Source organism: Oncorhynchus clarkii, chromosome 11, assembly GCF_045791955.1.
Source record: "Oncorhynchus clarkii lewisi isolate Uvic-CL-2024 chromosome 11, UVic_Ocla_1.0, whole genome shotgun sequence".
Taxonomy (NCBI): Eukaryota; Metazoa; Chordata; class Actinopteri; order Salmoniformes; family Salmonidae; genus Oncorhynchus; species Oncorhynchus clarkii.
In genome coordinates, this window is record NC_092157.1 from 33,600,626 (window position 1) to 33,626,091 (window position 25,466).

The window sequence follows — 25,466 nt, forward strand, 5'->3', positions numbered from 1 at the left end:
ATAATGCATAAGGTACCATCACAGTGAAACACCCAGTTATGTGGCAATATCATACCTCTACCATAGACCACTTAATAAACTGGTTCAACACTTCCACTCACAGGTGGCCAAAAATAACTAACTGAAAGCCACGCTCCACTAAGCCATGTCTCTGGTATAATTATCCAGTGTGCCTTGCCTTTTAAAGTGAAATGTAGAGTTACCACCCATGAATGTATTTGTTAGTGACAGAAACATAGGTCTTGAATTCATTAATTTCTGTCCTGTTGCCTTCACCAAGTTAGTTCCTAGATGAATGTTATCATTCAAATTATATTTATGAAAATAAATGACATTACCTCACAAGCTCTTATTCTGAGGCTAAGTGTAACCCTAATACAGTACCCTGCCAGTCTTGGTACAGGCCACGTCAGGCCTGCAAGTTAATTCCAGTAACTTTAGTAGTGATGAATAAATTGGCTGTGAACTGTCTTGTGGAAGTTTTAAATTGACACAATACCTGTTAGCATAGGTGTCAGCTAGAGATGATGTGCAGGAGCTTGCAGGGATTTGTAGTTTTGCACTATGTATACTTTGACTGTAATTAGCATTTTTGAATCTGAGAGTTAATAGATCAGAATATAGTGATGAAAGTCTTGTCCGAGATAGATTTACATTTGTTACCAAAACATCACACCAGGAAAAGCCTACACAAAACACAGCCATTATTTGAAGTCCTTCTAACATTTCCTATTTATGAGTACTATGATACCACCACTGTGGGGCTCTATACCACATGTACATATGAATATAATTTTTCAATTACGAGCCTAGTTGGTTTAGCCACGGAAAAATACAGAAACCTTCCTGCTAGCCAGGATTGGCTGAGATATTGGATAGGCTGGAAATGCTGAGAGATGAGTTTGGATTGGTCTGCCATTTAGCATGGTTCTGTCTATAACATAAGCTGCTCAGTATGTGTGGATAATCATTTTCACCACATCTTTTTTTGAAAGATATTATGAAGAATGTAAAAAGTGTTGCTACTGCTCTCAACATTGCTGCCCTGAAGTTAATAGCGCTATCGACAAAGATCAGTGGGGGAAAGATGTGATGGACTACTTTCTGGAGGACGACTGTGGCATGCTGACTCACTCTGACTGAAAGTAAATCAGACGATGGTGAAATCCCTGATTTTGGTAGAAACATTTTCATTGAATCAAACATTGTAGAGTCTTCTGATGACAGGAGAAACGCCGATCAACAGTGTGATCACGGAAGACGTTGACAGAGTTTTTAAATCAGTGGAATGCCCGGTGTAAGCAGAGAGACGACTGCCAAATGCAGAGAGAGACTAAAAGAGAACACAGAAGGCTGTGGTATAAAACAACGGCCTCCGGATTACTTCTTCAAACTAAGGGCAGCCATGGCGTCCATGACAGAGAGGGAGAAGCGTTCATCCATGTATATGGGTCAAAGTTGATTTCATTGCAAGGTAAAGCATACTATTAGCTAGCTAGCTAACATTAGCTGGCTGGCTCACTAGCTAACGTTGTGCCTTACTCTAAAATAGATTTTTTTAAATTTGGTTTTAGAAACTTACGCTAATTTATAAAAAATATATATTTTTAAATGAAATATCACATTTACGTAATTATTCAGACCCTTTACTCTGTACTTTGTTTAAGCACCTTTGGCAGCAATTACAGCCTCAATTCTTCTTGGGTATGACGCTACAAGGTTGGCACACCTGTATTTGGGGAGTTTCTCCCATTCTTCTCTGCAGATCCTCTCAAGCTCTGTCAGGTTGGATGGGAAGTGTCGCTGCACAGCTATTTTCAGGTCTCTCCAGAGATGTTCGATAGGGTTCAATTCCTGGCTCTCGCTGGGCCACTCAGGGACATTCAGAGACTTGTCCCAAAGCCACTCCTGCGTTTCATCAAGGATCGCTCTGTACTTTGCTTCATTTATCTTTCCTTTGATCCTGACTAGTCACCCAGTCCCCGCGGCTGAAAAACATCCCCACAGCATGATGCTGCCACTGCCATGCTTCACCATAGGGATGGTGCCAGGTTTCCTCCAGATGTGAAGCTTGGCATTCAGGCCAAAGAGTTCAATCTTGGTTTCATCAGACCAGATAATCTTGTTTCTCATGGTCTGAGAGTCTTTGGGTGCCTTTTGGCAAACTCCAAGCGGGCTGTCATGTGCCTTCTACAGAGGCGTAGCTTCCATCTGGCCACTCTACCATGAAGGCCAGATTGGTGCAGAGATGGTTGTCCTTCTGCAAGGTTCTCCCATCTCCATAGAGAAACTCTGGAGCTCTGTCAGAGTGACCATCGGGTTCTTGGTCACCTTCCTGACCAAGGCTGTTCTCCCATGTTTGCTCAGTTTGGCCGGGCGGCCAGCTCTAGGAAGAGTCTTGGTAATTCGAAACTTCTTCCATTTAAGTATGATTTATTTTTTATTTCACCTTTATTTAAACCAGGTAGGCTAGTTGAGAACAAGTTCTCATTCACAACTGCGACCTGGCCAAGATAAAGCATAGCAGTGTGAACAGACAACAACACAGAGTTACACATGGAGTAAACAATAAACAAGTCAATAACACAGTAGAAAAAAAGAAAAAAAAGAGTCTATATACATTGTGTGGAAAAGGCATGAGGAGGTAGGCGAATAATTACAATTTAGCAGATTAACACTGGAGTGATAAATGAACAGATGGTCATGTGCAGGTAGAGATTCTGGTGTGCAAAAGAGCAGAAAAGTAAATAAATAAAAACAGTATGGGGATGAGGTAGGTAAATTGGGTGGGCTATTTACCGATGGACTATGTACAGCTGCAGCGATCGGTTAGCTGCTCAGATAATAGATGTTTAAAGTTGGTGAGGGAGATAAGTCTCCAACTTCAGCGATTTTTGCAATTCATTCCAGTCACAGGCAGCAGAGAACTGGAAGGAAAGGCGGCCAAATGAGGTGTTGGCTTTAGGGATGACAAGTGAGATACACCTGCTGGAGCGCATGCTACGGGTGGGTGTTGCCATCGTGACCAGTGAACTGAGATAAGGCGGAGCTTTACCTAGCATGGACTTGTAGATGACCTGGAGCAAGTGGGTCTGGCGATGAATATGTAGCGAGGACCAGCCAACTAGAGCATACAGGTCGCAGTGGTGGGTGGTATAAGGTGCTTTAGTAACAAAACGGATGGCACTGTGATTACTCAGCAAACTGGATGCAGTTTGAGTATTGGAAGCTATTTTGTAAATGACATCGCCAAAGTCGAGGATCGGTAGGATAGTCAGTTTTACTAGGGTAAGTTTGGCGGCGTGAGTGAAGGAGGATTTGTTGCAGAATAGAAAGCCGACTCTAGATTTGATTTTAGATTGGAGATGTTTGATATGAGTCTGGAAGGAGAGGTTACAGTCTAGCCAGACACCTAGGTACTTATAGATGTCCACATATTCTAGGTCGGAACCATCCAGGGTGGTGATGCTAGTCGGGCGTGCGGGTGCAGGGAGCGAACGGTTGAAAAGCATGCATTTGGTTTTACTAGCGTTTAAGAGCAGTTGGAGGCCACGGAAGTAGTGTTGTATGGCATTGAAGCTCGTTTGGAGGTTAGATAGCACGGTGTCCAAGGAAGGGACGGAGACTGTAGAGGGATAGAGGTCCTCCATACGTCCATTTAGATCAAGTTTTTTTGTCCCCTCTCTATTTCCTTCTTTCCCACCGTTGTATGGCATTGAAGCTCGTTTGGAGGTTAGATAGCACGGTGTCCAAGGAAGGGTCAGAAGTATACAGAATGGTGTTGTCTGAGTAGAGGTGGATCAGGGAATCGCCCGCAGCAAGAGCAAAATCTTTGATATATACAGAGAAAAGAGTCGGCCCGAGAATTGAACCCTGTGGTACCCCCATAGAGACTGCCAGAGGACCGGACAACATGCCCTCCGATTTGACACACTGAACTATGTCTGCAAAGTAGTTGATGAAACAGGCAAGGCAGTCATTAGAAAAACCGAGGCTACTGAGTCTGCCGATAAGAATATGGTGATTGACATGGCGGTTATGATATCGTTTAGTACCTTGAGCGTGGCTGAGGTGCACCCGTGAACGGCTCGGAAACCAGATTGCACAGTGGAGAAGGTACAGTGGGATTCGAGATGGTCAGTGATCTGTTTGTTGACTAGGCTTTCGAAGACCTTAGATAGGCAGGGCAGGATGGATATAGGTCTGTAACAGTTTGGGTCCAGGTTGTCTCCCCCTTTGAAGTGGGGGATGACTGTGGCAGCTTTCCAATCCTTGGGGATCTCAGACGATATGAAAGAGAGGTTGAACAGGCTGGTAATAGGGGTTGCGACAATGGCGGCGGATATCTTCAGAAATAGAGGGTCCAGATTGTCAAGACCAGCTGATTTGTACGGGTCCAGGTTTTGCAGCTCTTTCAGAACATCTGCTATCTGGATTTGGGTAAAGGAGAAGCTGGGGAGGCTTGGGCGATTAGCTGCGGGGGGGAAGGGGGGGGGGGGCAGAGCTGTTGGCCGAGGTTGGAGTAGCCAGGAGGAAGGCATGGCCAGCCGTTGAGAAATGCTTGTTGAAGTTTTCGATTATTGCAGATTTATCGGTGGTGACCGTGTTACTTAGCCTCAGTGCAGTGGGCAGCTGGGAGGCGGTGCTCTTGTTCTCCATGGACTTTACAGTGTCCCAGAACTTTTTGGAGTTAGAGCTACAGGATGCAAATTTCTGCTTGAAAAAGCTGGCCTTTGATTTCCTGACTGACTGCTTGTATTGGTTCCTGACTTCCCTGAACAGTTGCATATCGCGAGGACTATTCGATGCTAATGCAGTCCGCCACAGGATGTTTTTGTGCTGGTCGAGGGCAATCAGGTCTGGAGTGAACCAAGCGCTATATCTGTTCTTAGTTCTGCATTTTTTTAACGGAGCATGCTTATCTAAGATGGTGAGGAAGTTACTTTTAAACCTGTTGGGGCACCCCCCCCCCCCCCGTTCAGCTGAAAAGGTGGCGCAGGGAATTCAAAAATATTCTTTAGAAATATTTAACTTTCACACATTAACAAGTCCAATACCTCAAATGAAAGATAAACACCTAGTTCATCTACCCATCATGTCAGATTTTTTAAATGTTTTACAGCGAAAACACAACATATATTTATGTTAGACCACCACCAAACCAAAGAAAAAACGCAGCCATTTTTTCCAGCCAAAAATAAAATCACAAAAGCAGGATTAGAAATAAAATCAATCACTAACCTCTTGAAAATCTTCATCAGATGACAGTCATATGACATGTTACACAGTACATTTATGTTTTGTTCGATAATATGCATTTTTATATCCACAAATCTCGGTTTACATTGACGCCATGTTCAGAAATTCCTCCAAAATATCCTGAGGAATTATAGAAAGCTACGCCAGATAACAGAAATACTCATCATAAACTTTGACTAAAGATACATGTTTTACATATAAATAAAGACACACTGGTTCTTAATGCAACCGCTGTGTCAGATTTTTTTTTAAACGTTTCGGAAAAAGCCTAACATTGCAATAATCTGAGACGGCGCTCAGACGTAACAATATTTCACCGCCATGTTGGAGTCAACAGAAATACGAAATTTCAACATAAATATTCCCTTACCTTTGATGATCTTTCATCAGAATGTAGTGCAAGGAGTCCTAGTTCCACAATAAATCATTGTTTTGTTCCATGATGTCCAATACTAGTGTCCAAGTAGCTGCATTTGCTATCACTTTCAGCTCACGTGCCCAAAAACTGACTACTGGTCCAAGATAACTCGCATGAAAACTTCCAAAATATATATTCCAGGTCGAATAAACTGGTCAAACTAAGTACAGAATCAATCTTCAGGATGTTGTAATCATATATATCCAATAACGTTCCAACCGGATCATTCATTTTCATCTGGGGCTGATTGGAACAGCTGTAGCACCCACAGAGAAATGCGCCACAGCAAAATGGCATTCTGTTGCGACACCGACTATTTTCCCTCCCATTAGGTCAAAGTTCACAGCAAATGCTCCATTACACTTTCTACTGAATGAGGACAGCTAGTGGAAGGCGTAGGAAGTGCTTCCAGATCCATATCTTGTTGGGAAAGGAGGGGGCGATGACGTCAAAGTTGCCCCAACTTTCAGAATTTCAAAACTGGTTTGGAAGATTGCCTGCCCTATGAGTTCTGTTATACTCACAGACATAATTCAAACAGTTTTAGAAACTTCAGAGTGTTTTCTATCCAATAGTAATAATAATATGCATATATTAGCAATCTAGGACAGAGTTTGATGCAGTTCACTATGGGCACGCAATTCATCCAAAGTTAAAATACTGCCCCCTATCCCCAACAAGTTTAAAGAATGACCAGGCATCCTCAACTGACGGGATGAGGTTAATATCCTTCCACGATACCCGGGCCAGGTCGATTAGAAAGGCCTGCTCGCAGAAGTGTTTTAGGGAGCGTTTGACAGTGATGAGGGGTGGTCGTTTGACTGCGGACCCGCAGCGGATGATGGAGGCCATTATGTTCTTGGGGACATTCAATGCTGCAGAAATGTTTTGGTACCCTTCCCCAGATCTGTTTCTCGACACAACCCTGTCTCGGAGCTCTACGGACAATTCCTTCAACCTCATTGCTTGATTTTTGTACTGACATGCACTGTCAACTGTGGGACAGGTGTGTCTTTCCAAATCATGTCCAATCAATTGAATTTACCACGGGTGGACTCCAATCAAGTTGTAGAAATAATCTCAAGGATGATCAATGAAAACAGGATGCACCTGAGCTCAATTTCGAGTCTCATATCAAAGGGTCTGAAAACTTATGTAAATAAGGTAAGGGATAAGGGATTTCTTCTTTTTTTATATATACATTTGCAAAGATAAAAAAAAATAAAAAAAACTGTTTTCACTTCGTCATTTTGGGGTTTTGTGTGTAGCGGGATGAGGAAAAACATTATTTTAATACATTTTAGAATAAGCCTGTAATGTAACAAAATGTTGAAAAACTCAAAAGATTCTGAATACTTTCCAAATGCACTGTATATACTGTACATCTGCCATATGGCATGACTCTTGTGATGCAGTTAACAGTGTCCCCATTGAAAGTTGCGCCCCTGATCTTCGCCATCGATGGATAGGGTTCACTTTTTATTTTATTTGCTGACACCCTTACGGTCAAATTTTGGCACCAGTAGGGTAGCTATCTAGCTATATAAACCATACTCCTCTGCAAACACCCCTTCTCCGATGTTGTTTACAAGGCGGTACTACTTTAAATGAAGTAAACATGTCACCATTTGTGTATTATAATGAGAGTTAAGGAGATGTCACCTTGTCCCCTTAACAATGAATTCAAGTGTTAGACCTGGGGAGAGGAAAAGTACATTTATGATAAAATTTTGTCAATGTACAAGCAAAAGTAATTTTTTAGAGTTCCTTCAAATATCATCCAACTTCATGAAAAACATGGTTTTGACTGTTAATGACATTTAAAGAACTTGTTTTTATTTGTAACATATTCACTTAGGATCTCACTTGGTTGAGCCAAGATAAAGGAAGTGGATGAATGCGACAACCATGTCTCTGTCACTAACAAATACAGTCATGGGTGCTAACTACACAATTTACTTGAAAGGTAAGGTACTCTGGGAAATATTCAAATAAGGTTTTACACTAAGCAATGTGTTAATTTAACACTGGTTCCAGTGTGTATATGGAATTTGCTGCACACACACACACCAACACAGGTGTGAAAGTGCTGAGTGATTTCCCTCCTGCTTGGTGACTGCAGGTTAGGGCTAATGAGCTCACCCTTCAGATTCCTCTGAGGGAGAGCTGTGTGTGTGTGTGTGTGTGTGTGTGTGTGTGTGTGTGTGTGTGTGTGTGTGTGTGTGTGTGTGTGTGTGTGTGTGTGTGTGTGTTTAAAACCTCTATTCCACCTACTTCGCACACACTGCATTTCATCTCCTCACTACTTAAATGCATCAGAGCTTGCCCAAGTCCTTTTTTTCTCCACTCTGTCAAGCGAATCAAAAGATATTCCAAGGACACTCAAAGCTTATGTGAGTATTAAACAATGTGCTCGTTGATTAGATATGGGATGGTCCTGAAGCGATTGAATATTCAGAAAGAGTGCTCTACTTCTCTCTACTCTTTCTATACACACACACACACACACACCAGAGGAGGCTGGAGGAAGGGGTATAGGAGGATGTGCTCATCATAATGACTAGAATGGAATCAAACACATGGAAACAATATGTCTGACTCCCTTCCATTTATTCCATTCCAGCCATTACACTAAGCCCATCTACATCTCATCCCACCAGCCTCCTCTGACACACACACACACACACACACACACACACACACACACACACACACACACACACACACACACACACACACACACACACACACACACACACACACACAGCCACCCCTGTTGTCTCTCTCCTCGTTCTTTCTCTCATGCATACATAAATATACACACTTTCCATAAACATACACTCTTTCCTGGGGGATGAGTTGTGAAGGCTCTCTCTCTCTCTCTCACACTCTCTGTCTGTCTGTCTGCCTTCAGTTGTTCTTCCTTTGGCTCTCGCTCATGAGCGTATTTTCTCCCCCAACTTCTCTCCCTCTTTCTCTGCAGGATCTCCACCGAGTCGCACTCTCCCAAGCTGCAGATCCGGAGCCACAGCTACCTGCGTGCGGTGAGTGAGGTTTCCATCAATAGAAGCCTGGACAGCTTGGACCCGGCAGGGCTGCTGGCCTCGCCCAAATTCCGCTCACGAAACGAGAGCTACATGAGAGCCATGCGCACCATTAGCCAGGTTGGTGGCCCTGGGGGTGCATACCTCCCCCTGCTCCGTCCCCTAACCGGCTCCTGTCCTTTCTTACACCCAAAGGCCATGCAAGGGGGAGGAAAAACCAACCCCAAATCATCCATCGAAAAAGCTAACAACTCCAAACCAACCTCATACCAACACCAAATCAAACCCTATCCAACCCCTAATCAACAATCAGACAACCGTCCAGCAACCATCCCATCTGAGCGGCTATTTAAACCAAACCATCTCCAAACATTCAGGTGTTGTTTCCTTTTTATTTCACCTTTATTTAACCAGGTAGGCAAGTTGAGAACAAGTTCTCATTTACAATTGCGACCTGGCCAAGATAAAGCAAAGCAGTTCGACACATACAACGACACATGGAGTAAAACAAACATACAGTCAATAATACAGTATAAACCAGTCTATACACAATGTGAGCAAATGAGGTGAGAAGGGAGGTAAAGGCAAAAAAATGGCAAAGTAAATACAATATAGCAAGTAAAACACTGGAATGGTAGATTTGCAGTGGAAGAATGTGCAAAGTAGAAATAAAAATAATGGGGTGCAAAGGAGCAAAATAAATAAATGAATAAAATAAATACAGTAGGGAAAGAGGTAGTTGTTTGGGCTAAATTATAGGTGGGCTATGTACAGGTGCAGGAATCTGTGAGCTGCTCTGACAGTTGGTGCTTAAAGCTAGTGAGGGAGATAAGTGTTTCCAGTTTCAGAGATTTTTGTAGTTCGTTCCAGTCATTGGCAGCAGAGAACTGGAAGGAGAGGCGGCCAAAGAAAGAATTGGTTTTGGGGGTGACCAGAGAGATATACCTGCTGGAGCGCGTGCTACAGGTGGGTGATGCTATGGTGACCAGCGAGCTGAGATAAGGGGGGACTTTACCTAGCAGGGTCTTGTAGATGACCTGGAGCCAGTGGGTTAGGCGACGAGTATGAAGCGAGGGCCAGCCAACGAGAGCGTACAGGTCGCAATGGTGGGTAGTTTATGGGGCTTTGGTGACAAAACGGATTGCATTGTGATAGACTGCATCCAATTTGTTGAGTAGGGTATTGGAGGCTATTTTGTAAATAACATCGCCGAAGTCGAGGATTGGTAGGATGGTCAGTTTTACAAGGGTATGTTTGGCAGCATGAGTGAAGGATGCTTTGTTGCGAAATAGGAAGCCAATTCTAGATTTAACTTTGGATTGGAGATGTTTGATGTGGGTCTGGAAGGAGAGTTTACAGTCTAACAAGACACCTAGGTATTTGTAGTTGTCCACGTATTCTAAGTCAGAGCCGTCCAGAGTAGTGATGTTGGACAGGCGGGCATGTGCAGGCAACGATCGGTTGAAGAGCATGCATTTAGTTTTACTTGTATTTAAGAGCAGTTGGAGGCCACGGAAGGAGAGGTGTATGGCATTGAAGCTTGCCTGGAGGGTTGTTAACACAGTGTCCAAAGAAGGGCCAGGAGTATACAGAATGGTGTTTCCTTCAGGTCTAATGATCAGAGTCAAATTCACAGTGCTAATTAGACTACAAGAAATACAGCCCTCCTTTTCCTTGATCCCTCCATCATCCTATCCGTCTGTTAATTCCTCCTCTGTAGACTCCAAAGACGTATAGAGAAATACTAAAATTAGGTCTTTCTCATTAGAGCTGAAACAATGTTTTAATTTTCAACAGCCAGGAAACACACATGGACTACACTGCAGGAATGTACATGTATTTAGTACTGAAGTCCGGTAAAGGGAGGACAACTCATTGTAATGTCTGGAATGGAATCAATGGAATAGTACCAAACATATTGAAACCATGTGTTTGATGTGTTTAATACAGTTCCATTCACTTAGCCTCCACACCAGCTACCACCTGTCCTTAACAGATCAGCTAATTTCCAATGCTCTGCATCATGTAATACAGCACACATAGCCTTCTGCTAGCATACTTTACAATACAACAGCACAACAGATGCTTAATTCTCACAGCACACCTTAGAAAACGAGCGTGATGTATGTCTTACGCCACCAGTAATTTTTCACAGCCATTGTCTAAAAGCATTTACTGCCATGTACACTGGCACACTTCAGAGGTCGATACAAGCGGGTGAGAGAGAGATGGGAGAATTAGGAGTACACCTAATATCACACAGGACATCACATAAAACAGGTAAATTACACCAGATATGACAGACTGACCCTAGCCCCCGCCCCCCTATTGCACCATGGATACTGGGGACTGAGGATCTGTGGCCCCGTCCAATCTATACATTTATATATCTACCACACAATCTGTCTTCTTATCACATTGCATACTGTATCTACCACACATGTTCTGCAGCCCTCTCTCTCCAATCACCTGCCCCCAATCCAACATGTTGTCTCAAGCACACAGTCTCAATGTCTTACCTCTCCTTCAAATCCTGCCCAACCCACAGTCACAATTCTCCTAGCTAACCATCATCTACCATACTAGAGGAGTCGAATGAACGGGATGCTGTACAGTCACTATGGGACCTCTTTCTAGAGTGCCTGATTAAATTGTGCATAAGACTATTTATGTCATCTCTTAATATATATACAGTACCAGTCAAAAGTTTGGACACACCTCCTATTTGAAGGGTTTGTCTTTATTTGTACTATTTTCTACATTGTAGAATAATAGTGAAGACATCAAAACTATGAAATAACACATTTAAACAAATAAAAAATATATTTTATATATGAGATTCTTAAAGTAGCCACCCTTTGCCTTGATGACAGCTTTGCACACTTTTTGCATTCTCTCAACCAGCTTCACCAGGAATGCTTTTCCAACAGTTTTGAAGGAGTTCCCACATATGCATATCCAGGCTGTATCTCAACTGGGCGTGATTGGGAGTCCCATGGGGCGGGGCGCAATTGGCCTAGCTTCGTCCGGGTTTGGCCGGTGTAAGCCGTCATTGCAAATAATAATTTGTTCTTAACTGACTTGCCTAGGTAAATAAAAATAAAACATTTAAAAAATATATGCTGAGCACTTGTTGGCAGCTTTTCCTTCACTCTGCAGTCCAACTCATTCCAAACCATCTCAACTGGGTTGAGGTCGGGTGATTGTGGAGGCCAGGTCAATTGATGCAGCACTCCATCACTCTAATTCTTGGTCAAATATCCCTTACACAGTCTGGAGGTGTGTTTTGGGTCATTGTCCTGTTGAAAAACAAATGATAGTCCCACTAAGCGCAAACCAGATGGGATGTGGTATCGCTGCAGAATGCTGTGGTAGCCATGCTAGTTCTAAATAAATCACTGACAGTGTCACCAGCAAAGCACCCCCACACCATCACACCTCCTTCTCCTCCATGCATCACGGTGGGAACCACACATGCGGAGATCATCCGCTCACCTTCTCTGCGTCTCACAAAGACATTGCGGTTGGAACCAAAAATCTCAAATTTGGACTCATCAACACCAAAGGACAGATTTCCACTGGTCTAATGTCCATTGCTCGTGTTTCTTGGCCCAAGCAAGTCTCTTCTTCTTAATTGGTGTCCTTTAGTAGTGGTCTCTTTGCAGCAATTCAACCATGAAGGTCTGATTGACGCTGAACAGTTGATATTGAGATGTATCTGTTACTTGAACTCCATGAAGCATTTATTTGGGCTGCAATCTGAGGTGCAGTAAACTCTAATGAACTTATCCTCTAAAGCAGAGGTACAGTGCCTTGCGAAAGTATTCGGCCCCCTTGAACTTTGCGACCTTTTGCCACATTTCAGGCTTCAAACATAAAGATATAAAACTGTATTTTTTTGTGAAGAATCAACAACAAGTGGGACACAATCATGAAGTGGAACGACATTTATTGGATATTTCAAACTTTTTTAACAAATCAAAAACTGAAAAAGTGGGCGTGCAAAATTATTCAGCCCCTTTACTTTCAGTGCAGCAAACTCTCTCCAGAAGTTCAGTGAGGATCTCTGAATGATCCAATGTTGACCTAAATGACTAATGATGATAAATACAATCCACCTGTGTGTAATCAAGTCTCCGTATAAATGCACCTGCACTGTGATAGTCTCAGAGGTCCGTTAAAAGCGCAGAGAGCATCATGAAGAACAAGGAACACACCAGGCAGGTCCGAGATACTGTTGTGAAGAAGTTTAAAGCCGGATTTGGATACAAAAAGATTTCCCAAGCTTTAAACATCCCAAAAGGTCGCAAAGTTCAAGGGGCCGAATACTTTCGCAAGGCACTGTAACTCTGGGTCTTATTTTCCTGTGGCAGTCCTCATGAGAGCCAGTTTCATCATAGCACTTGATGGGTTTTGCGGATTGACTGACCTTCATGTCTTTAAGTAATGATGGACTGTCATTTCTCTTTGCTTATTTGAGCTTTCTTGCCATAATTTGGACTTGGTCTTTTACCAAATAGGGCTGTCTTCGATATACTAATCCCTACCTTGTCACAACACAACTGATCGGCTTAAATGCATTAGGAAGAAAATAAATCCCACAAATTAACTTTTAACAAGGCACACCTGTTAATTGAAATTCATTCCATGTGACTACCTCATGAAGCTGGTTGAGAGAATGCCAAAAGTGTGCAAAGCTGTCATCAAGGCAAAGGGTGGCTACTTTGAAGAATCTCATATAAAAAATATATTTTGATTTGTTTAACACTTCTTTGGTTACTTCATGATTCCATATGTATTATTTAATAGTTTTGATGTCTTCACCATTATTCTACAATGTTTTTGATTGTCTTATTGCCTATTGGTCTACATATTTCATTATAGTGATTGTGTTCCCCAAACTCTATATAATCTATATGTTTCTAGAGATGTGTTTGTGATGTCTTCACTATTATTCTACAATGTAGAAAATAGTCAAAATAAAGAAAAACCCTTGAATTAGTAGGTGTGTCCAGACTGGTAATGTATAAATATATACCCTATATATATAAAAGTATTTCGACACCACTTCATATAAGTGGATTTGGCTATTTCAGCCACACCCGTTGCAAACAGGTGTAGAAAATCGAGCACACAGCCATGCAATCGCCATAGACAAACATTGGCAGTAGAATGGCCTTACTGAAGAGCTCTGTGACTTTCAACGTGGCATCGTCAAGTTCCTGCCCTGCTAGAGCTGCCCCGATCAACTGTAAATGCTGCTATTGTGAAGTGGAAACTCTAGGAGAGACAACAGCTCAGCCACAAGTGATAGGCTACACACGCTCACAGAACTGGATCACTGAGTGCTGAAGCGCGTTACGCGTAAACATCGTCTGTCCTTGGCTGCAACACTCAATACCGAGTTCCAAACGGCCTCTGAAGCAACGTCAGCACCATAATCTTCGTTAGCACCATAACCTTTGTTAGCCGCACACATGCCTAAGATCACCAGGCGCAATGCCAAGCGTCGGCTGGAGTGTTGTTGGAGCAGTTGAACTCTGGAGCAGTGGAAACACGTTCTCTGGAGTGCTGAATCACGCTTCAGCATCTGGCAGTCGGATGAACAAATCTGTATTTGGCAGATATCAGATATCAGGAGAATGCTACCTGCCCAAATGCATAGTGCCAACTGTAATGTTTGGAAGTTTAAAAAGACAGGCAGAGTGGGCAGGGAACTTCTATTCATGAGCTCACCTTGACTGACAGCTCTTGGAAAGGCCTATGTCAAGCAACTTGGAGGCAGTGAACAGTGTTGCAGTAATATCATCTCAAGTCAATTTGGTGATACACAAGGCAACATTGAAATTGCATCAATCATGTCATTTTTGTGATACAGTACTTCTTATTTTCCTTTGATATTATGGTGGTCCGCAAACAAATGTTAAAGGAGCATGCCGCCACCTACTGTATTGGCTGTGCATCAGCCTACAGTTCTGTAGTATGAATTCTTTACACTGTGAAAAAAAATGGCCCTACCAACTAACCCTAAACCCATTAAAAACCTCACCACTATTACACCACTTTGGCCCTATCTGATTCTACACCAGGCCAGCAGCCTGGGAGGACGGGACACTATCGTTCAAAACACCCAAGTACTTCTCTGCAGCTACCGCCACAACATCTATCCTTTGCGATTTATGTTCCATTCCTGTGGTTCAGGTGACAACCATGGCCATGAACGCCAAAAAAATGAACTTTAATGAAGCACGTGTCATTCCTATCACTCTCTATTGGCCTTGACCTACTCACCCTGGACCAGTATGTGAGCGGAGCATGCCCAATTTGTTTGTTGCCCTGTTTCCAAATGTCCACATGGCTGGGAGAACCTACTCAAGTAAGTAAATACATTTAGAAAATGTAAAAAAAAGCAATATGTATTATTTACTAGCTAGCTACAGTGCAGGCTAACTCAAATTAGTTGCTAACATAGCTAGCTAGCTGTCTAGCCAACTTTACATACTGTATAGATAGCTAGCTAAGTGAATTATATTTGACCTCTCAGTCCTGGTCCTGGGGACTCAAAAGGGTGCACATTTTTGGTTTTGCCTCAGCACTACACAGCTGGTTCAAATGATCAAGTCATCATCAAGCTTCAAGTGTTATTTATGGATTCATTTGTGACGCTATCCTTAATTAGATCCTGCTCTTGTCACATGCTACACATGCACACACATCTATCTACCCAAAGTTAGCATGATTTGTTATAAGGGATATTATGCTTTAGTAATCCATAATGACCTGGCGATGTTAAAGTCGAATAATGACATTATCTTCTATATTCCTACAGATACCTTGTAACTGGAGATTGCTTCAAAACGATTGCCTACAGTTACCGTGTAGGGCACTGCAAGATTGGGTGACCAGGGCCATCTGGAACTGCCTCCTGGGAGAATTCTGGCGTGTGAAGGCTACCTGTGTCCTTCATAACTTCATGAGGATGGACACACAGTCCAGGAAGGAATCTGCAGCTCGCCACCATGTGCCAGAGGAGAGATCTGCTGCTCTGCAGGATGCTTCAAAGATGGGGGCCAACAATGTAGCACGAGAGACAATCCATGTGCGGGAGATCTTCCCCTCCTACTTCTTCAAAAAGGGTTCTGTTCCCTGACAACACCATAGACTACATAATACACAACAAAATGCTATTATAAGAGCCATCCATTGTAATAAGTTGTTGTAATAAGAGTATTCTTCTATTTACTAAGCTATGTCTACTGCAGTTATGACATTCCCAGTTTCTCTCCTTTTGATTTCTTCTTCTCGGGTGAGGGTGCTGTTCAGGTAAGGTTGATGTCTGTACAAAAATAAAACCTTCTCTTTTAAGTCACTCATATTGAACAAATTCAGAACAATTACACGGAACCCGAACCGGCTGCGCGCGTGCGCCATCGTACATACATTTATTTTGACCCCCCCACATCAAACGCGATCACAACACGCAGGTTAAAATATCAAAACAAATTCTGAACCAATGACATTAATTTCATTAAACATGTATGGCAATTTAGCTAGTTAGCTTGCACTTGCTAGCTAACGTTAATTTGTCCTGGGATATAAACATTGAGTTGTTATTTTACCTGAAATGCACAAGGACCTCTACTCCGACAATTAATCCACACATTAAATGGCCAACCGAATCGTTTCTAGTCATCTCTCCTCCTTCCAGGCTTTTTCATCGTTTAACTTATATGGTGATCGCATCTAAACTTTCATTGTATTACCATTACCACTTTCAGTCACCCATGTGGGTAAAACCAATGAGGAGATGGAAGAGGCAGACCTTTCTGCTCGATCTGCGTCAGAAATAGGAATGAGTTCTATTTTAGCCCTTCGATGGGCTAAAATACGTTCGATGGCGCGCGCGAGCAGTGTGGGTGCAATAATTGAATAACATGAATTTCTACATTTATTTTGCGATTTTGGCCCATTCCTCCTGATAGAGCTGGTGTAACTGAGTCAGGTTTGTATGGCCTCCTTGCTCGCACACGGTTTTTCAGTTCTGCCCACAAATTGTCTATGGGATTGAGGTCAGGGCTTTGTGATGGCCACTCCAATACCTTGACTTTGTTGTCCTTAAGCCATTTTGTCACAATTTTGGAAGTATGCTTGGGGTCATTGTCCATTTGGAAGACCCATTTGCAACCAAGCTTTAACAGCCTGACTGATGTCTTGAGATATTGCTTCACTATATCCACGTAATTTTCCTGCCTCATGATGCCATCTATTTTGTGAAGTGCACCAGTCCCTCCTGCAGCAAAGCACCCCCACAACATGATGCTGCCACCCCTGTGCTTCACGGTTAAGATGGTGTTCTTCGGCTTGCAAGCCTCCCCCTTTTTCCTCCAAACATAACGATGGTCATTATGGCCAAACAGTTCTATTTTTGTTTCATCAGACCAGAGGGCATTTCTCCAAAAAGTACGATCTTTGTCCCCATGTGGAGTTGCAAACCGTAGTCTGGATTTTTTTATGGCGGTTTTGGAGCAGTGTCTTCTTCCTTGCTGAGTGGCCTTTCAGGTTATGTCAATATAGGACTCGTTTTATTGTGGATATAGATACTCTTGTACCTGTTTCCTCCAGCATTTTCACAAGGTCCTTTGCTGTTGTTCTGGGTTTGATTTGCACTTTTCGCACCAAAGTACGTACATCTCTAGGTCTCCTTCCTGATGTTTATACTTGCGAACTATTGTTTGTACAGATGAACGTGGTACCTTCGGGTGTTTGGACATTTCCCTTAAGGATGAACCAGACTTGTGGAGGTCTACAATTTTTTTCTGAAGTCTTGGCTGATTTCTTTTGATTTTCCCATGATGTCAAGCAAAGAGGCACTAAGTTTGAAGTTAGGCCTTGAAATACATCCACAGCTACACCTCCAATTGACTCAAATGATGTCAATTAGCCTATCAGAAGCTTCTAAAGCCATGATATAATTTTCTGGAATTGACCAAGCTGTTTAAAGGCACAGTCAACTTAGTGTACGTAAACTTCTGACCCACTGGAATTGTGATACAGTGAATTATAAGTGAAATAATGTGTCTGTAAACATTTGTTGGAAAAATTACTAAGTAGATGTCCTAACCGACGTGTCAAAGCTATAGTTTGTTAACAAGAAATGTGTGGAGTGGTTGAAAAACGAGTTTAATTGACTCTAACCTAAGTGTATGTAAACTTCCGACTTCAGCTGTATATTGTTTGTCCTCAAGTGTCTGTGCATGTTTTTCAGTATAAAGTAATTTGCAGCCACTTAGTGTGGACACACATAGATTCCTGTTGAACTACCTTATTTTCTCAATAACAGTCTCTCTCCTTCACTTCATCCCTCTCTCCCCCTTCTACCTAAATCCTTTCGGTTATATCAGCTTTGTCGGTGAACCCCTCCCGCATCTGATCATAGAGGCACAGCATGATCAGAGGTGAGAGGTCACTTGGTCGGGTCAACAGGAAGTATTATTAAGGAGATGCTTCACGTTGAAATACAGATAGAGATGTAGTAGTCCCAGAGTTAATGATCCAAGGTCAGTTTTGCATTTCACCTCCTGATGATTAATGACGGACAGTGTAAGAATAAAACAACAAAAAATGCTTTATCATGCTCTCTCTCAATCCATCTGTCTCTCTATTTTTTTGATGTGAGAGAGGAAGCCAGTCCCGTCATCGCCACTTCACCCGTTCTTAAGATAACCTTCGGGCCAACTGGGGGCCCAAGGCTGCTTAGGAGACACCGCTAGAGACACTATGTAATTGTGATGAACTGAGTGGATATTAGGGCAGCACTGTGATTCATTATTTATATGCTGTCTTCCCTGCTCCTGTTCTTACCTATTTCCCTTTCTGTCTTTTAAACTCTCTCACGCCTCTCTACCCACCTCCTCGTTCTTCCTCTGTTTTTAGAATGCACGCCGTATGTGCATTGAAGTACAGATTGAACTTGAATGTATAATATTACAATTATAATATGTATAATGCATGTATTATGTATTTACAACACATGGATTGTGAACTTCTTTCAATAAAGCGTTTCACATGATCCACTTGTTGAAATGAAGTCTGTCATTTGATGAAATACTACACCTATCCTATGTCCACAGATTAATGCAGATGAAGGGAGTTAGATATTGAGATGAACCGGTTTTAGATTATTTACATGATGCGTACTGTAGGAAGTGTAGTGAACTGTTTTTAAAATTCTGTTTCTGTATATATATATATATATATGAATTACAAATCAGCCTTTATCTATTTAAATCATGTTTCTAGTCTATTGCATAGTTATAATGCGTAACCATTGATGTCCCAGGACCAGGACTGGTCAACACTGTTAAAGTGTATAATGGTAATACATACATGCAGACACAGCATCATTCAACGAATGGAGTTTGACACTCCTGGTATTGGGTTTGACTGAAAAAGAATGTTTCACAGACATTCATGCCTGAACCGCACCTTTATTTGCCAATAATGTACAGGCAGGGTTGGGGAGTAATGGATTACATGTAAGGGATTACAAAAGCGGTAACTGTAATCCGTTACGTCACCAGCTAAAATATTGTAATCAGATTACAGATACGTTTGAAAAACTATATGATTACTTTGAGGATGTCTTTTAAAGACAGAAAGGATGTTTGCAAAAAAAAAATCTTGGACACTTCTCTGTTTTCTCAATGACATTCAAATCAGCATTGAAAAAATGCACACGTTTGTTCCACCTGAGCGAGTCTGACCACAAGTTAGAGACCACTATGATGACACACCAAATGGGTTTGATGGATCCCGGGTAAAGAGCAGGAATAGGTTTTTGTAGGCTACTGTCCAAGCTATGTCTTCCAATGGTGTGACTGCTGTCGTCATCCAAAGATTATCCAACTTGAATAAACGCTTGGAGGTGAGGACGACAGCAGTGGTGTAGCCTACGGCGATACGGATATCACTTATTATTGATATCTACATGGCACATTGATGTGAATCACACTACTGCACTCTCATTTAGCTATTTGCACTTTACGGATTGTGGTTGTTGTGGATGGCTGTTCACAAATATAAATGTGTATTTGAACCCAACAACAGTCAAATTCAAGAAGTTTAAGCTGCCTATCAATCATTGTTTTTGAAACCAGTGGCCAGCCAGTGAAAAATGTGCTCTTGCAGCAGCTGCATAGTGCGGATCCCAGCCTATGGAATAAAAGTTTGCCTTTTATTGCTCAATTCATGCTGATACAAAAGGGACAATCTGTAGTTGCTACATCCATCTTTGGACTAATGAATTACATATACAGTGCCAGTCAAAAGTTGACACACCTTCTCATTCACGGGTTTTGCTTTATTTTTACTATTTTCTACATTGTAGAATAATAGTGAAAACATCAACACTATGAAATAACACATACGGAATCATAGGGTAACCAAAAAAAAACCTTTTGCCTTTATAACAGCTTTGCACACTCTTGGCATTCTCTCAACCAGCTTCATGGTTGAGAGAAATGCATTTCAATTAACAGGTGTGCCTTGTTAAAAGTTCATTTGTGGAATTTGGCATTCTCTCAACCAGCTTCACGAGGAATGCTTTTCCAACCGTCTTGAAGGAGTTCCCACATATGCTGAGCACTTGTTGGCTGATTTTCCTTCACGCTGCGTTCCAACTCTTCCCAAACCATCTTATTGGGTTGTGGAGGCCAGGTCAGCTTATGCAGCACTCCATCACTCTCCTTCTTGGTCAAATAGCCCTTCCACAGCCTGGAGATGTGTTTTGGTTCATTGTCCTGTTGAAAAACAAATGACAGTCCCACTAAGCGCAAACCAGATGGGATGGAGTATCACTGCAGAATGCTGTGGTGCAAAAGGTGCAAAATCAAGGTGACTTACAAAGATGAGGACCAAGAGCAAGAGAGGGAATGCGGTGATGTAGTGTCTACAAAAATAAAGAAACATTGTGGAATCTGAAAAGACACATATCACGAAAGCATGATAGTTGTTACGGTTTTCTTGGGGTGAAGTAGAGTCGGACCAAAATGCAGCGTGGTATTCTAGAAACATGTTTAATGAAGATGAAAAAACGAACAATACAAAAACAACAAACGTACCGTGAAAACCTATACAGCCTCTCTGGTGCAAACAAACACAGAGACAGGAACAATCACCCACGACACACTCAAAGAATATGGCTGCCTAAATATGGTTCCCAATCAGAGACAACGATAAACACCTGCCTCTGATTGAGAACCACTCCAGACAGCCATAGACTTTGCTAGAGAACCCCACTAAACCACAATCCCAATACCTAAATTAATAAATTGTGATTTTAATGAATGGAGCGAATTTGGAGCTGCAATTTATTTTCCTCCAATGTGCACAGATCAGTTTTTAGCAGAGCAGTTGGAAAAGGAGGTGGAGTTGCGCAACGCTCCATGAGCCATGAGCTGGATCAACTACCGCTCAACTCCGCTCACATACTCTGCCCTGGATTCATCTTCCTCTACTACTCTCTTCACTGTCTCAACATACGGGCACATTCTGCACTACACTGATCCTGGCAACCTCAACCTGCCCTTCTCTCACCGGACACCTCTGATCTCCAGCACCATGGGCACCCCTACAGTTTACACAGACAACTTCTTCCACCATTTCTGCACATTCCTTTGTCTTATGTCCTCCTGCACACGTCTCACATCTAGGAATCTCCCTCCTACACACTGCTGCCACACGACCATAAGCTTGACACCTAAAACACAGACAAAAGCTCTCACGGGATAACTGACACATCCTAACTTGACTTTATCTGGTAAAGACCCTGCATCAAAACTCAGTAGTACAGTCTTCTCTGTTACACAGTGCTCTTCCAACGGATCTGCGTCACCAAACGGCAGGGGTCACAGACACCGGGAATCCTCAACTTCAGTTGATCCTCCTCAACACATAACTCCCGATTCCAGTTATCACTCCTTTCAAAAGCGCCCTGCTCCAGAGGAAAGCAAAGTTACAGTTCTTGGCCCTGGTCACGTGGTGCGGAGCGCACGCTCCCTCTGGATGGCAGAAACGCAAACAAACACTTTCACCTACCCAACACTCCCTAACCTCTTCTCCACCCTACCTGACACCACATATACAGTTGAAGTCGGAAGTTTACATACACCTTAGCCAAATACATTTAAACTCAGTTATTCACAATTCCTGACATTTAATCCTAGTAAAATGTCCCTGTCTTAGGTCAATTAGGATCACCACTTTATTTTAAGAATGTGACATTTCTGAATAATAGTAGAGAGAGTGATTTATTTCAGCTTTTATTTATTTCGTCACATTCCCAGTGGGTCAGAAGTTTACATACACTCAATTAGTATTTGGTAGCATTGCTTTTAAATTGTTTAACTTGGGTCAAACGTTTCGGGTAGCCTTCCACAATCTTCCCACAATAAGTTGGGTGAATTCTGGACGATTCCTCCTGACAGAGCTGGTGTAACCGAGTCAGGTTTGTAGGCCTCCTTGCTTCCCACATGCTTTTTCAGTTCTGCCCACACATTTTCTATGGGATTGAGGTCAGGGCCCTTAGCCACTGCGCCACCCGGGAGGCCCCCTGGGTTTTTATTTATTTTGACTACTTTCTACATTGTAGAATAATAGTGAAGACATCAAAAGTATGAAATCAGATCATATGTGTAACCAAAAAAGTGTTAAACAAATCAAAGTATATTTTAGATTCTTCAAAGTAGCCACCCTTTGCCTTGATGACAGCTTTGCACACTGGCATTCTCTCAACCAGCTTCATGAGGTAGTCAGTCACCTGGAACGCATTTCAATTAACAGGTTGCCTTGTTAAAAGTTCATTTGTGGAATTTGGTACACAGAAGATAGCCCTGTTGTCACGCTATGACCTTAGAGATCCCTGTTTATTCTCTATATTTTGGTTAGGTCAGAGTGTGACTAGGGTGGGTAATCTAGTTTTTGTATAGCCATGTTTTCTTTCTTTGTTGAACTAGTATGGTTCCCAATCAGAGGCAGCTGTCTATCGTTGTCTCTGATTGGGGATCATACTTAGGCAGCCCTTTATCCCACCTTCAGTTGTGGGATCTTGTCTTGTTTGGTTGCATGTATTTTTGCACGACAAAGCTTTTCGTTCATTTGAGTGTTTATTGATTTTTTTGCTGGTTCACATATTAATAAAATATGATGAACTTCAATCACGCTGCGCCTTGGTCTACCCTTAACGATGAACGTTACAGAAGATCCCACCACCAACGGACCAAGCAGCGTGGTCAGGAGGACTGGACATGGGAGGAAATCCTAGAGGGAGCAGGGCCGGGAAGTATCGCCGTCCGAAGGAGGAGATAGAGGCAGCGAAAGCATTTCAATTAACAGGTTGCCTTGTTAAAAGTTCATTTGTGGAATTTGGTACACAGAAGATAGCCCTGTTGTCACACCCTGACCTTAGAGATCCCTGTTTATTCTCTATATTTTGGTTAGTTCGGGGTGTGACTAGGGTGGGTAATCTAGTTTGTACATCTATGTTTAATTTTTCTTTGTTGGCCTAGTATGGTTCCCAATCAGAGGCAGCTGTCTATCGTTGACTCTGATTGGGGATCATACTTAGGCAGACCTTTTTTCAACCTTCAGTTGTGGGATCTGGTCTTTTCGTTGCATGTATTTTTGCACGACAAAGCGTTTAGTTCGTTGTATTGTTTATTGTTGTTTTTGCTGGTTCACATTTCAATAAAATATGATGAACTTCAATCAAGCTGCGCCTTGGTCTACTCTTAACGACGAACGTTACACCTGTTTGGTAAAGACCAAGTCCATATTTTGCCAAGAACCACTCAAATAAGAAAACACAAATTACATTCCAGCATTACTTTAACCTGTTGGATCTCTGGGGGCGCTATTTCATTTTTGGATAAAAAACGTTCCCGTTTTAAGCGCGATATTTTGTCACGAAAAGATGCTCGACTATGCATATTCTTGACCGTTTTGGAAAGAAAACACTCTGAAGTTTCAGAATCTGCAAAGATTTTGTCTGTAAGTACCCCAGAACTCATTCTACAGGCGAAACCAAGATGATGCATCACCCAGGAATTAGCAGAATTTCTGAAGCTCTGTTTTCCATTGTCTCCTTATATGGCTGTGATTGCGCAAGGAATGAGCCTACACTTTCTGTCGTTCGCCCAAGGTCTTAGCAGCATTGTGACGTATTTGTAGGCATATCATTGGAAGATTGACCATAAGAGACTACATTTTCCAAGTGTCCGCCTGGTGTCCTGCGTCGAATTCGGTGCGTAATTGCCAGCTGCTTCCACTTTACCATTTGATTCAGGGGAGAAAGCATGTGTCCAAGAACGATGTATCAATGAAGAGATATGTGAAAAACACCTTGATGATTGATTCTAAACAGCGTTTGCCATGTTTTCAGTCGATATTATGGAGTTAATTTGGAAAAAAGTTCGCGTTTTGAGGACTGAATTTTCGGTTTTTTTTTGGTAGCCAAATGTGATGTATAAAACGGAGCTATTTCTAATACACAAAGAATCTTTTTGGAAAAACTGAGCATCTGCTATCCAACTGAGAGTATCCTCATTGAAAACATCAGAAGTTCTTCAAAGGTAAATGATTTTATTTGAAGGCTTTTATGTTTTTGTTGAAATGTTGCGTGCTGGATGCTAACGCTAATGCTAACGCTAAATCCTTTGTTTGCTAGCTACTGTTACACAAATTATTGTTTTCCTATGGTTGAGAAGCATATTTTGAAAATCTGAGATGACAGTTTTGTTTACAAAAGGCTAAGCTTGCGAGATGGCATATTTATTTCATTTCATTTGCGATTTTCATGAATAGTTAACGTTGCGTTATGGTAATGAGCTTGAGTCTGTATTCCTGATACCGGATCCGGTATGGGGAGTTCCAAGAGGTTAAGACATGAACGTCAGTCAATATGGAAAATGTCAAGAACTTTGAAAGTTTCTTCAAGTGCTGTCACAAAAACGATCAAGCACCATGATGAAACTGGCTCTCACGAGGACCACCACAGGAAATGAAGACCCAGAGTTACCTTTGCTGCAGAGGATAAGTTCATTAGAGTTACCAACCTCAGAAATCGCAGCCCAAATAAATTATTCAGAGTTCAAGTAACAGACACATCTCAACATCAACTGTTCAGAGGAAATTGCATGAATCAGGCCTTCATGGTCGAATTGCTGCAAGGAAACCACTACTAAAGGACACCATAAGAAGAAGAGACTTGCTTGGGCCAAGAAACACGAGCAATGGACATTAGACCGGTGGAAATCTGTCCTTTGGTCTAATGAGTCCGAATTTGAGAGTTTTGGTTCCAACCGCCGTGTCTTTGTGAGACGCAGAGTAGGTGAATGGAGGATCTCCGCATGTGTGGTTCCCACCATAATGCATGGAGGAGGAGGTGTGATGGTGTGGGGGTGCTTTGCTGGTTACACTGTCAGTGATTTATTTACAATTCAAAGCACACTTAACCAGCATGGCTTCCACAGCATTCTGCAGCGATACGGCATCCCATCTGGTTTGCGCATAGTGGGACTATCATTTGTTTTTCAACAGGACAATGTCCCAAAACACCTCCAGGCTGTGTAAGGGCTATTTGAACAAGAATACATTTAATTATGTCACATGGCTACTGCGTCTGCCATATAGCATTTGATGTACAGAAGGAGGGTAATCTTAATCTTTTATCCAAATAGTTTGTATAAAGA

The 25,466-nt window shown here is 42.2% G+C and overlaps 1 protein-coding gene across 1 annotated transcript in view; it reads left to right on the top strand.

Annotated features, from left to right (window-relative positions):
* LOC139420448 (disks large-associated protein 1-like) overlaps window positions 1-25,466 on the top strand; it is a 223,866-nt gene that overhangs the window by 135,184 nt on the left and 63,216 nt on the right. Inside the window, exon 5 of the mRNA XM_071170591.1 lies at window positions 8,661-8,841. Within this exon, the coding sequence (XP_071026692.1) occupies window positions 8,661-8,841 (181 nt within the window). The remainder of the gene's footprint in view (window positions 1-8,660; window positions 8,842-25,466) is intronic.